Source organism: Barbus barbus (assembly GCF_936440315.1).
Source record: "Barbus barbus genome assembly, chromosome: 34".
Lineage (NCBI taxonomy): Eukaryota > Metazoa > Chordata > Actinopteri > Cypriniformes > Cyprinidae > Barbus > Barbus barbus.
Genome location: NC_136762.1, coordinates 19,908,477 through 19,923,025, shown reverse-complemented (window position 1 = coordinate 19,923,025; position 14,549 = coordinate 19,908,477). Strand labels below are relative to the sequence as shown.

Below are 14,549 nucleotides of genomic sequence, written 5' to 3'. Positions count from 1 at the left end.
GGAACACTTTACATTTAATTTCCACAACTGATTTAAATTTTGCTGCACTAGTATGAAAGCAATTCAATTAATAAATAAATAAATAGTAGATGTAGATGACAGTAGAAGTAGATGCTACAATAGATACAATAGAATATACTTTTGTCAAACAGGTGCATCTCAGAAAAATAGAATATGGTGAAAAAGTTCATTTTTTTTCTTGTAACTTATTTCAAAAAGTGAAACTTTCATATATTTTAGATTCATTACATGTAAAGTAAAACATTTCAAAAGTTTTTTTGTTTTAATTTTGATGATTAGAGCTTACAGCTCATGAAAGTCAAAAATCAGTATCTCAAAATATTAGAATATTTCCTATGATCAATCAAAAAAAGGATTTGCAAAGCAGAAAAGTTCAAGTTCTTTAAAGTATGTTCATTTATGAACTCAATACTTGGTCTGGGCTCCTTTCGCCCCAAATTCCAGCATCAGTGAGGAATGGCATGGGAGCGATCAGCCTGTGGCTCTGCTGAGGCACTATTGAGCCTTCAGATCGTCTGTATTGTTGGATCGACTGTTTCTCATCTTTCTCTTGAAAATATCCCATAGGGGATTCCATATGGGGTTCAGGTCAGGCATGTTGGCTGGCCAATCAAGCACAGTAATATCATGATCAGCAAAGCACTTGGAAGTGGTTTTGGCACTATGGACAGGTGCTAAAGTCCTGCTGGAAAATAAAATCAGCATCTCCATAAAGCTTGTCAGCAGATGGTAGACGGCTGCATTGACTTTGGACTTGATAAAACACAATGGACCAACACCAGCAGACGTCACGGCACCCCAAATCCTCACTAACTTCGGAAACTTCACACTGAACTTCAAGCAGCTTGGATTCTGTGCCTCTCCACTCTTCTTCAAGACTCCAGACCCTGATTTCCAAATGAAAAGCTAAATTTACTTTTATCTGAAACGAGGACTTTGGACCACTGAGCAACAGTCCAGTTATTTTTCTCCACAGCCCAGGTAAGATGCTTCTGATGATGTTTCTGTTTCAGAAGTAGCTTGGTAGCCCTTTTCCTGAAGACGTCTGAGCGTGGTGACTCTTGATGCACTGACTCCAGCTTCAGTCCACTCCTTATGAAGCTCTCCCAAGTGTTTGAATCAGCTTTGCTTGACAGTATTCTCAAGCTTGCGGTCATCCCTGTTGCTTGTGCACATTTTCCTACCCAAATTCTTCCTTCCAGTCAACTTTGCATTTAATATGCTTTGATACAGCACTCCTTGAACAGCCACCCCTTTCAGTAATGACCCTCTGTGACTCACCCTCTTTGTGGAGATTGTCAATGATCATCTTCTGGATCATTGCCAAGTCAGCAGTCTTCTCCATTATTGTGGTTTCAAAGAACAAGAGATACCTAGAATTTATACTGTAGAGATGGTCATTAATTGAAACTCAAATGTAAATATTCTAATATTTTGAGATACTGATTTTTGACTTTCATTAGCTGTAAGCTCTGATCATCAAAATTAAAACAAAAAAACTTTTGAAGTGTTTTACTTGTAATGAATCTAAAATATATGAAAGTTTCACTTTTTGAAATGTTACAAGAAAAAATGAACTTTTTCACCATATTCTAATTTTCTGAGATGCACATGTATCACAAAGTATATTTTAGCAACTACTTTACAGAATGCGATTTCAGATGGAGCCTGTCTCCAAGATGAAGTTCATCACAATGCATTCTGAGCTAGCCTTCTTTGTAAAGGATATGTGTGATGCTGGTTTCTGTGCTTGGGGCGCCCACTAAAAAATTCACAAGTGTAAAAAATGCACAATAATAATAATAACTATAATAATAATAATAATAATAATAATTATAATAGCAGATTATAAGAACATTACAATAACAAAGTACTACTACTAATTATCAAAGGTTTTAGTGGCATTGGTATACTAGTACTACTATTTAAGGGATTGTTCACCCAAAAATGAAAATTCTGTCATTAACGACTCACCCTCATGTCGTTCCAAACGCGTAAGACCTTTGTTCATCTTCAGAACAACAATTAAGATATTTGTGATGAAATCTGAGAGCTTTCTGACTCTGCATAGACAGCAATGCAACTGAAACGTTCAAGGCCCAGAAATGTATAAGGACATCATTAAAATTTATTTTGTTTACATTTATTTTGTATTTGGCTTATTTTGTTTACTAGGATGAGAGTTGCTGAAATCGCGTTTGGTCTCGTACTGTATCGTGTATCTTGTCAGTGTGTGCACTTGCTTGGCCATTTGTAGTTGATAAACAGGAAAGTGGGTTCAAGCGCCAGCAGAAGGCAGTGTAATGGAAGTGGTCTTTAAGAGAAGCAGTCTATCAGCGGAAGTTTAAAATCAGCTCGTAAGTGTATTTACTTGTCTCAGTGTTTAGCGCATTTGCCGTTGCTAGGAAACGCTTATTTTGTTTACTAGGATGAGAGTTGCTGAAATCGCGTTTGGTCTCGTACTGTATCGTGTATCTTGTCAGTGTGTGCACTTGCTTGGCCATTTGTAGTTGATAAACAGGAAAGTGGGTCCAGCTGAATTGAAATGATCATTTGTTGGTTTGGTATAATAAAGGTTATTATACCGCGGCAGCGGTCGCGGCAGTCGTCGTGTGAAGCCCTCTTAGTGTGAAGACCAAAGAGTGTAAAGACCATCGACTCTACCGTGCGACTCCACCGGGCAGGGACACCGGCAAGGGATAGTAGTAGCTTTTTATTTAATTTTTTCATTGATATGTTTATTATTGAAATGTTGTTGTTATATGCATGTGTTAATTTGATTTAATTTCTTTATTTTCTTAAATATGTGGGTAGATAGTATTTATAGAGTTGTAACTTTTTAGTTTTAGTTACTTTTTCTTATTTGTAAGTCGCTTTGGACAAAAGCGTCTGCTAAATGACAAAAGTAAAAAAGTAAAGAGTGTAAAGACCATCGACTCTACCGTGCGACTCCACCGGGCAGGGACACCGGCAAGGGATAGTAGTAGCTTTTTATTTAATTTTTTCATTGATATGTTTATTATTGAAATGTTGTTGTTATATGCATGTGTTAATTTGATTTAATTTCTTTATTTTCTTAAATATGTGGGTAGATAGTATTTATAGAGTTGTAACTTTTTAGTTTTAGTTACTTTTTCTTATTTGTAAGTCGCTTTGGACAAAAGCGTCTGCTAAATGACAAAAGTAAAAAGTAAAAGTAAGTAAAATAGTCCATGTGACATCAGTGGTTCAACCTCAGTTTTATGAAGCAACAAGAATGCTTTTTGTGCACAAATAAAACACAAATAATAGCTTGACGAAAAATAATTTTATGACATAGAACCCTGATGCCCTGTACCTTGTTTACAAGCAGAGGAAGATGCACACTATACATAAAACAGTCTTCATAAACATGATAACTTTTTGCCCAGCCTTACTTATTCGTACCAGAATATACAGATGATGAACTAAGAGAGATGGGCGTTCTGTGTCACAACATCTGCTCCTGCATCAGCAGCATCATCACATGCATACATCGTGGTACTCTCTTGAACGCATAGAAGACTGACACGGAAAATAAGAAATTATTGAATAAAGTCGTTATTTTTGTTTTCTTTATGCACAAAAAGTATTCTCATAACTTCATAAAATTACGGTTGAACCACTGATGTCACATGGACTATTTTAATGATGTCCTTACTATCTTTCTGGGCCTTGAATGTGGTAGTTCTGTTGCTGTCTATGCAGGGCCAAAGTGCTCAAATTTCATCAAAAATATCTTAATTTGTGTTCCGATGATTGTGTTTCGGTGTCATGAGCAGTGTAGCAGGTAACGCAGTACAAGTAACGTGAGTTACGTAATAATATTACTTTTTTCAAGTAACTAGTAAAGTAACGCATTACTTTTTAATTTACAAGAAAATATCTGAGTTACTTTTTCAAAAAAGTAACGCCCGTTACTTTTTTCCCATTTATTAACTGACAGTGCACTGTGTGAGCATGCTGTTACTATAGTTCTAGACTAAATGTGAATGTGCATCAATTCATCCCACTCACAAAAAACTGATTTAGTATTCATCAAAATGAATTAAAACAGTGAAATGCAAACTCAGAATATGACGTAAACCTGCAATAATTAAATATGTTAAACAACATAAATGTATCTAATCCCATTTTATTAACCAATGTCTTCGCTGCTGACCTTTGATGATCCAGTTCAACCATACTAATAAGCAAAAATGACTTTAGATAAACTATCAATTGTGCTTCATTGTTTTTTATTGCTGAAGAGTGTTGAACCCTCTTCTCCTGCGTTCTACTTTACAGACGTGAATTTACTTTTCCTTCAGCCTGAGGTCCATTCATTTCACTTTTTGGTGTGAAAGGGCTTTTACATTTGCTATAATTAGAATTTATTGTATTAAAAACAATCAAGCCCTGCTCATATTTAAAAAGTAACGTAACACATTACTTTCCATAAAAAGTAGCTAAGTAACGTAATTAGTTACTTTTTTAGGGAGTAAGGCAATATTGTAATGCATTACTTTTAAAAGTAGCTTTCCCAAACACTGGTCATGAGTGACATGAGGGTGAGTAATTAATGACAGAATTTTCATTTTTGGGTGAACTAACACTTTAATAATAAAAATATAAATAAAAATGTATATCACTCTACATTTTTCACAACACAAGCAAGGACAAATTGGTTTTATATGTTTAGCTGTCTTCAGATTTTAGGAAGGGGGTCCCTTACAAGAGATCATATTTGTGGGACATCAAAAAGTTTCCTTAGAAGGCTGTGTTGGGAGTGTGTCTGTGACACCTAAAGACACTGTCTAGGTAGCCAGCTCACTAGGTTTCTGAACCTTCTCTCCCTAGTTCATTTCGATTCATCTTTTCCTCTCTCTTTCTTTCTCTCTGTCTCTCTCTGTGTCTCTCAACATGAATCAGGTACGGGAGGTGCAGATGGGAGGGGTGGAGCGCTGTAACGGATATTAAAATATTCCTCCGGTGTGGAGATAGCAGTGATCCGGGGAGTGATAGAGGGAGATAATGAAAAGAAGAACAAAAGTACTCCCCGCACGCTGAGTCTGACCCCCCTTCCTCCTTCTCTAAACCCCCCCCCCCCCCTTCTCCTCTCACACTCATTTACATAGTAATCACCCCGTGCTCTGCGAGAGGCCGGAGAGAGAGAGAGGAGTGATTTGTGAATGAGCGAAAGAAAAGAAGAGAGTGAGCATGTGTACATCTGGACAGGTACATTAATTCAGTGTGAGAGTACACAAATTATGTGTGTGTGTGTGTGTTTGTTGAGGAGGTGGTTATAAATGTGATCGAGCCTGTGGGATGTGTGTGTGTTTGTGTGTGTGCTGTCAGCTTGTTTCCTGCCCTCCCTGATGAACAGATGAGGTTGTCTAGGCAACGTGATGAGACGCAGATATGCAAATGAGACGGGAGGGTGAGCTTGCATGCACACACTGCAGTAAGAGCCTCTCATTTACACACACACGCACACACACACATCCTGCTGATACTGCAGCACAACCTCACACATGCACAGATTAAAAATACACGACACAAATCCAGACTCAAATAGAAAATATGGCAAAATAAACACTGATTTATACTTAGAATCAAAAGAAAACTGATAGAATCTGAAATCCACACATTCTGGCCCCACACCCATATGAAATAAAGCACATAAGTGTAAAAAAAAATACACAAATATTCACTTTCGTCTGCTTCAACGATCACACACACAAAAGCATGCCTTAATTTTTGAACAAAAATACTAAACCAAACGACGTCAACACCAAAATCAATGTTAAAAACAAGTTTCCCCTTTTTGCCTCACCGGTTGGCCTGATCCAGGGCTGGAACAGTAAATTGTGTATTTTCGGATGATACCATTGGGCTTGACAGGGGGAAGCCAGGATACCACCACGCTGGAGGCAGAGGATGGCACGGCTTTAATGCCCGCTGGAGGACCGGGGTCTGAAAGAAAAAAAGAGAGATCGAAAACTAGATTAATGTATGACAGAGGCATTGTGGGAATTATTTTTATTTCCCAGTGACCAAAAGGTAGGTTCGTAAAACGTAAACGTAAAATGCTTTTCTGGACTTAAGAGATGTTGTCATGCTCTCGTTTTGCCTATTTAGTCAGCTGAACAATTATACTTTGGGTTTTTAAAATATGTTAAGGTTTGCGTACAGTGTGCAAGAAATGCAGTCAAGATTTTTAATAGCGCTGTCAAATGATTAATCGCGATTAATCACATCCAAAATAAAAGTTTTTGTTTACATTATATATCTGTGTGTGTGCATGTGTGTGTATTTATCTATACATAATAAATCTACAAAGCACACACACACACTATGTAAACAAAAGCTTTTATTTTGGATGTGATTGATCGCGATTAATCATTTGACAGCACTAATTTTTAGTTGAATGATTGGTGTTCAGACAACACATTCGCATGGCCATCAATGTGACCACATTGTATTATCTTTTCATTGCACTGCAAAGAAAATTTGCCGACCACTGAGCTTTTGGTCACATGGCAAGAGTCGCTGCTGTTACAGAAACTATGACTTGGTGGCACTCACAACAAATTTAAGTGACATTAAACAATAGAAGATGAATAAGGGACTGGCTCTCTTATCTCAGTACTCTTGTATTTGGTGTTATTTGATAGACACTATAGCAAATACAAATAAGTGTCACCTACCGAAAGAGCAAATTTGCATTTTCATTCAGTGCCGTTTTTGTCCCCAATTGTCAGAACTGACAAACCATATTCAAAAACTGAACATTCATATTGGTGTGAACAGGCCTTGAACCTTTTGTGGGGGTCCAGGGCTTTTTTTTAGGATTGGCCCCAATTCCACTGAACCCCCCCATCACACTTCTGCCATCTTAGAAATAACCGTATCACTTTACTGTGTCTAGAATATTCAGGAAGACATGGAGATTTAAGGAGGATTTGGAAAAAATAAAATCATCATCATCATTACTAGGGTTTAATCTATGGGTCAATCCTTCAGGGGGTTCAGGTCTTAAAACGTGATGACACAAACTGTTGTGATATTTTGTGGTATAAATGATGATTTAACAACATAATTCCTTGTTGTGAGCAGAGGGAAAATGGGACAAAACCATTGACTAAAAATTCTAGACAAGTAGCCCATTGATAAACCAACACCACACACATCTATATACTCCTAAATCTATTAAATTCAAAATGCATATCTCTCATTCTCTAGCACTAAAACACTCTTTATTTCCCTGAATCCCTCTCAACCCCACCAGGGAAAAGAGGATAGACTGATATCACCTAATCCTATCCTGACCAGTGTAAGCACAAAATTAATGTCAGCTAATCCACAAAGAATAAATCCTTCTCCTTGTGTTGGATGGAGGATCTACTTTGAGACACATACCCAGACCCCCCTCATTCAGCATCTTAATTCTCATTAAGTGTGCTAATGCTATATCAGAGCCTAAATGTCGCCACAGCGACCGTATCCAGCAATCAAACAGTCCAGCATCATTCTAGATCTTGCCCATGTAGCACTTGCCTCCAGCTAATGTGTTTTTTTGGCAAGATTTTATATCTGACAACCTCCCCCCATCCAGACCTCATATACACAACACCCTTGAGCTTGAATATAGCCTGGGTAAAGGGAAGGGGAGTGGTGTGTGGCCAAGTATGGTGACCCATACTCGGAATTTGTGCTCTGCATTTAACCCATCCTAGTGTACACACAGTAGTGAACATACACCCGGAGCAGTGGGCAGTGGTTCGGCTCAAGGGTCTCACCTCAGTCGTGGTATTGAGGGTGGAGAGAGTGTTGGTTATTCACTCCCCCACCTACAATCCTTGCCGGACCTGAGACTCGAACCTACGACCTTCGGGTTACAAGTCCAACTCTCTATCCATTAGGCCACGACTGCCTCTAAAGGGGAAGTGGCTTGCACATAATATGGCTGTGCATTTGAATACGGGTCCAGGATCACGTGACACTGAAAACTGCTGGAAGTTCAGCTTTGCCATCATATAAATTAATTACATAAACAATTATAATAATAATATTGAATCATAATATTACTGTTTTTACTATATTTTTGATCAAATATATGGAGCCTTTTTTTTTTTTTTTTTGCATATCTGCAAATACGTAACATACGTACGTCAGTGGTCATGTGTACATGTGTGGTGCATGAACTTACGGTCTTCTCTGGTCTGTATGTAGAGTACGTTGCTGCGGACGCCATCTCCTGCCTGTGTGTAGGCCAGAACCTGAATGCTGTAGTTTGTGAACTTCTCCAAGCCCTTTAGCTCCACCTGCTCACGAGTGGTAGTGATGTTCTGCATCTCTCCCCATTCTGAGAGATGTGAAATTTTTTTTTAATGACTCTCCTTTTTTGTTGCATGTTCATTTACTTACTAATAACAGCACACAATTTGAACACTTCACATGAGGGAACACGGGAGAACCATGTTTACACATTCCACTTACAAAAAAGTACCATAATATTATTCAGATGGAGACTAAAATAGTCTGTTTTGCTGGACAAAGGGTTGCTTGTCACTGCTATAGCTATATTTAGCAGACAATGGTATTTATGTCCGAATGCAAAACAAACAAAAAGTAAAAAGTTCTCCCATGGCTCTTTGGAGATGTTAAAGTACCATTTATTTTTGGACATACACCATGGTAACATCATGCTTTTTTTTGAGGAACCTTGATTCCTACTAAATACAATTTTGTTCAAGGTACATATCAAAGTATTATACAGTAGTTTCACCATCTGATATTGTTACTGTGCCAAGGTGCTGTCACAGTACTTTTTTGTAAGTGACATGGCCGTATAAACACATAAAGACCCATAGACTTGACTTTTTCTCTCAATTCTGTTTGGTATAAATAATATACCCTTACCTTGTCATTACTTTCACATTATTCAGCTCATTTATTAACCATTTTTACTGTTTCAACAAGTTGGTTCAAGTATGCTCCCATTCAAAAGTTGTCAGTTTTTTTAAGAATTGTTTTTACTTCAGTAAACTTGTATTTGTTAAAGAAGCATTAAATTGATCAAAAGTCATATTAAAACATTTCATTTTGTCATTATTTACTCACCCTCACATTGTTCCAAATCTGTATGAGTGTTTACCCTCTGTTGAATACAAAAGAAGATATTTTGAAGAATGTTGGTAACCAAACAGTTGTTAGTTGCTATTGATTTCAATAGTATGGGGAAAAAAGGGAAGTCAGTGGCTACTAGCACCAACATTCTTCGAAATGTCATCTTTTGTGTTCAGCAGAAGAAAGCAATTGACACAGGTTTGGAACAACACAAGGGTGAGTAAATATTGACAGAATTTTCATTTTTGAAACTATTCCTTTAAGCATGACTATTTTCAATATTGATAATAAGAAATGTTTCTTGAGCACCAAATCAGCATATTGATTGAATGATTCCTGAAGGATCATGTGACACTGAAGACTCTTTCGCCGATTTCTTCATCCACAGTTTACTCACTTTATATATAAAATACAACAACACACAAACACAAACATAAACCTGTCCACCCACAAATATACACCCTCTGTGGGCTGGACTGGCCAGGATACAGATACACGAGTGGGCAGTAGGGGGCGCTCTACGGGGACTGTGGCTAGTGAGGGAGTAACAGTAATAACGTATAATTACTCTGATTGAGTCTAAGTGTCTGGCCCCCACAGCACCCACCTCCATCGGGGTAGAGGGACCAGAACACCACACGGTAGCCCTTCAAAACCCCATTCAGGGTCATCCGCGGGGGCTCGGACCACGTGATCACCGCCTCATCTGATGTTACCGTAATGGCCCGTACATTCTGGGGCGGCTGGCTGGGAACTGTGAGAGAAAAACGAGAGACGGTCACATAAAAGCAAAGGAAGCGGCAGGAAAATAATTCAGGCACCAATGGAAACAAGATACAATAGGTGAAGTGGAAACCAAAAATTGCAGTGAAAGAGCACAATTACAGTGATATAGTAAAATAACAGTAATATACTGCAATTGGAGCACTTGGTATGGCTCAAGAGCATCAACAACCTTGTAACTACACTCGAAATGGACGGAACAATCACGTCCCGAAGCTGAAGAGAAGTGAAACGTTTCTGTTATCTCAATCTTGAGCTGTTTCACCTACTAAATGCATTTGATTTTTTCCGGATACACCACAAATGTGGCAATGGTGATGTGCCAAATTGCGTCTCTGAATAAATAATGGCACTATTGAGGGGACACAGAGCCTGTCTGTGTGACTTGCTGGGAGGGAAAAAAGCATGTGCGGACGACAGGATGAAAGGAGGGATAGAGGAGGGATAAAGCTGGCTTGGCTCTATGAGGGAGCAGCTGCAGCTGGCGCAGGAAGAGAAGGAGCGAGTAAAGGAGATGGTGTGAGGAGGGAGGGAGGGAGAGCAGAGGAGAAATGTTGGTATTTGTTTGAAGAGGCCTTAGGGTCCGGCCCTGGTGGACCACACTAAAACTGCCATTTAGAACGGCTTGACAGAGCGCTCAGGAGCACAACTCGCAATAACTCTTCAACCCTGCCCACAAAACCCTGGCTCTCACTTGCTGTCTGGATCTGATGTATAGAACAGGTATATTGGCATCTTACGGGTATATTGGCATCTTGTTTTCCCCCAGCCAAAATTACTTATTCAACCTAGTGTCTTTTCAGACATGTATGACTTTCTTTTTTTAAAAGAATATCCTGGCTGCTTTTGTCAAAATAATGAAAGTGAATGTGAGTTGCCTGTATAATTTGTGCACTATATATCTTCTGTCTAACAATAGGCTTACTGTACAGTATGCAACAAACAGACAAAATTCAAATCATTATGCACTGAAAATCTTGACATCCACCCTAAATCGTCTTGGCACATTCATGAGAGAAGTAGCCATGTCTGATTCATGAACAAATCATTTGCTTGAGTCAGATCTTTTCAATGAATCGTTCCAAAGAGGCCTCTGTGAAGCAAACAAATCTATCCATCTTTGGACCACTTTTCAATGATGATCAGATACATCAAACCTACATAAAAAGACCTGGCTGTAACGAAAGCTGCATGTGGTGTTGCTTCACGTCACCTGCATCTTGGACAAAAAGTTGCTTTTGAACACATTGCAAAGACTATAGCCAGCAGCCAACTAGTCTATACATTTTACACCTGCATGAGATGAAATAACTCCCTGTGCCAGCATGTGGCAGTAGTCTGTATTTTTCATTCCAAAATGAAAACTGGAAGAGCTAGGAAGGGTCTTCTGTGTGTGCCCTCTTGACTTTGTTGAATCACATTAATTTTTCTGGTGTCTTCTGAAGTCAATCAGTGTGATCTCTCTTGCCAATGGACTCCACTGCTGATTCAATATGCTCAGTCGGTCCGACTAGAGGCAACATTGCATAACACACCACAAAAACTAGACTGACAACAACGTGCCGACATTGGTCATTGGTTCGTTTTTACTCTAGGTCTACATTTGATTGTTTTCCAATTTACATCGACAGTCACCAACCAACAGCAACAGACATGTTTGACAGGCTTCATTGAATCACTGTATTGCCCCTTGTCAGTGCTTGTTTTTGCTGATTTGACATTTTGAATCTTGTTTGTCAGGCCTTTGAATGTCTGAGAAGTGACGCACTGTAGTCTGGTGACTATCTGCATTGATCTGGGCCTGTCGATGCAGTGTGAATTAGCCTTTAAAAAAGATGCAAGTGAAAACACCTTAAAGGGGTAGATTTTTTTACATGGTTTCTAGCTGGTCAGAGGTGGTCTGGATTGTCAATTGGCCGGACTACCAGCAAGTAGACCTAGTTTTAATTTAGTAGACCATCTTGCTTAAGCTGGAATTTTTTTGTGGATAGTAGGGTTAGAAGAAAAACTAAAACTTGACAAGAACACCATTGATGGAGGTAAAAACAATGTCATTGGGGGAAAGAAAATATGGGAGAGCTCAACAGTGGCACAAAAAGAACCCAGGAGCTTTCCAAAAATAAGAATGGAGAAGAAAGACAGTGGAACAGAAGTGGGCGGAGGGATGGAAGGGGAAGTTGTGAGATGGAGGGAGAAATAAATGAAAGGTGTTTTGAGAGCGAGTGAGAGAGGAGTGGGAGCCGAGAGGAGGGGAGTTGAAAGCCGGAGAGAGGGATCTGGAGGAAAGATGAAAAGAGAGAGGGGGAGACAATGCGCTCAGCTGCAGATAATTAGACTGGGAGGAAAAGGCAGTGGATCAGGGAGAGGGGCCTCGGCAGACAGGCTAATTATAATTATTTTTTCTATGCTTGTTGTTATTACTATTATCCTTAACCGCATCAATATCACTGACAGTGACACGCATGTGGATGAGGGCCATGGGTCAGAGTTTCCCTGTACTCACAACTCGTGCACAATCACACAAAAGAGAAATCGCTAGAGCACGATAGATAGACAGATGTATGATACAACCCAAATTCCTTAAATTAGTTTTTTTAAATTTGAATAAAATGAAAACTAAAATAATTTCAAATCACATGAGCCAATATTTTATTCACAATAGAACATAGATAACATAAGATATGTTTAAACTGAGAAATTTTACAATTTTATGCACAAAATGAGCTCATTTCAAATTTGATGCCTGCTACAGGTCTCAAAATAGTTGGGACGGGGGCATGTTTGCCATGGTGTAGCATCTCTTCTTCTTTTCAAAACAGTTTGAAGATGTCTGGGCATCAAGGTTATGCGTTTGTGGAGTTTTGGTGTTGGAATTTGGTCCCATTCTTGCCTGATATAGGTTTCCAGCTGCTTAAGAGTTTGTGGTCGTCTTTGACATATTTTTGTTTAATGATGCGCCAAATGTTCTCTATAGGTGAAAGATCTGGACTGCAGGCAGGCCAATTCAGCACCCGGACTGTTCTACTACGAGGCCATGCTGTTGTAATAGCTGCAGTATGTGGTTTTGCATTGTCCTCCTGAAATACACAAGGCCTTCCCTGAAATAGACGTCGTCTGAAGGGGAGCATATGTTGCTCTAAAACCTTTATATATCTTTCTGCATTCATAGTGCCTTCCAAAACATGCAAGCTGCCCATACCGTATGCACTTATGCACCCCCATACAGTCAGAGATGCTGGCTTTTGAACTGAATGCTGATAACATGCTGGAAGGCCTTCCTCCTCTTTAGCCCGGATGACACAGCGTCAGTGATTTCCAAATTTTGACTCGTCTGACCATAGAACACTTTTCCACTTTGAAACAGTCCATTTTAAATGAGCCTTGGCCCACAGGACACAACAGTGCTTCTAGACCATGTTCACATATGGCTTCCTTTTTGCATGATAGAGCTTTAGTTGGCATCTGCAGATAGCATGGTGGATTGTGTTTACCGACAGTGGTTTCTGGAAGTATTCCTGGGCCCATTTAGTAATGTCAATGACAGAATCATGCCGATGAGTGATGCAGTGTCGTCTGAGGGCCCGATCACCACGGGCATCCAACAAAGGTCTTCGGCCTTGTCCCTTACGTACAGAGATTTCTCCAGTTTCTCTTAATCTTTTGATGATGTTATGCACTGTAGATGATGAGATTTGCAAAGCCTTTGCAATTTGACGCTGAGGAACGTTGTTTTTAAAGTATTCCACAATATTTTTATGCACTCTTTCACAGACTGGAGAGCCTCTGCCCATCTTTACTTCTGAGAGCCTCTCTAAGACATCCCTTTTATAGCTAATCATGTTACAGAACTGATGTCAATTAACTTAAGTAGTTGCTAGATGTTCTCCCAGCTGAATCTTTTCAAAATTTTCTTGCTTTTTCAGCCCTTTGTTGCCCCCGCGCCAACTTTTTTGAGACCTGTAGCAGGCATCAAATTTGAAATGAGCTCATTTAGTGGATAAAAGTGTATAATTTCTCAGTTTAAACATTTGTTATGTTCTCTGTTATGTTGTGAATAAAATATTGGCTCACGTGATTTGAAAGTCTTTTAGTTTGAATTTTATTCAAATTTTAAAAACGTCCCAACATTTCCGGAATTTGGGTTGCAGATAGATAGATAGTTAAAGTGTATTTCATTACCATCCTCAAGTGTTGTGGCATTGATCTCAGAGCTGGAAGGTCCGGTTCCAGCTCGGTTGAACGCCTGAACCACCACACCGTACTGAGCAAACTTCTTCAAGTTATCCAGGGTGTACACCTCACTATCACCTGTGGCTTTCATCTCCACTATACTGTACTGTCCATTACTGCCCGGTCCATTCTCCCTATAACCAATCTGATAGCCACGGATCACTCCATTCTGGAGCTCTTTCTTAGGTGCCTAAGTGGAGTGAAAAGAAAATGACATATAGTAAGAAGTGAATCTAAAAATCTAAAGCCTAGGTCTTCAACCCTGCTCCTGGAGACCCACTGTCCTGCAGTTGTTTTGCAATCTGCTTTAGCAAACCTGGCCTGTGATTTTTCAAGTGATCCTGAAGACCTCAATTAGCTGGTTCTGGCTGTTTGATTAGCGTTGT

General features: G+C 39.3%; 1 protein-coding gene across 5 annotated transcripts in view; it reads right to left on the bottom strand.

Annotated features, from left to right (window-relative positions):
• The window catches only part of LOC306854179 (cell adhesion molecule DSCAML1-like), a gene marked incomplete at its 5' end in the record, with an annotated part of 143,209 nt that overhangs the window by 16,615 nt on the left and 112,045 nt on the right, over nucleotides 1-14,549 (bottom strand). For 3 of the 5 annotated variants that reach the window (XM_079391996.1, XM_079391997.1, XM_079391999.1), the window contains 4 exons: nucleotides 5,855-5,994; nucleotides 8,231-8,386; nucleotides 9,758-9,904; nucleotides 14,113-14,353. In XM_079391996.1, the coding sequence (XP_079248122.1) occupies nucleotides 5,855-5,994; nucleotides 8,231-8,386; nucleotides 9,758-9,904; nucleotides 14,113-14,353 (684 nt within the window). Of the gene's footprint in view, nucleotides 1-5,854; nucleotides 5,995-8,230; nucleotides 8,387-9,718; nucleotides 9,905-14,112; nucleotides 14,354-14,549 lie in introns of all 5 variants that reach the window. The other 2 variants (XM_079391995.1, XM_079391998.1) reach the window with 1 other exon arrangement.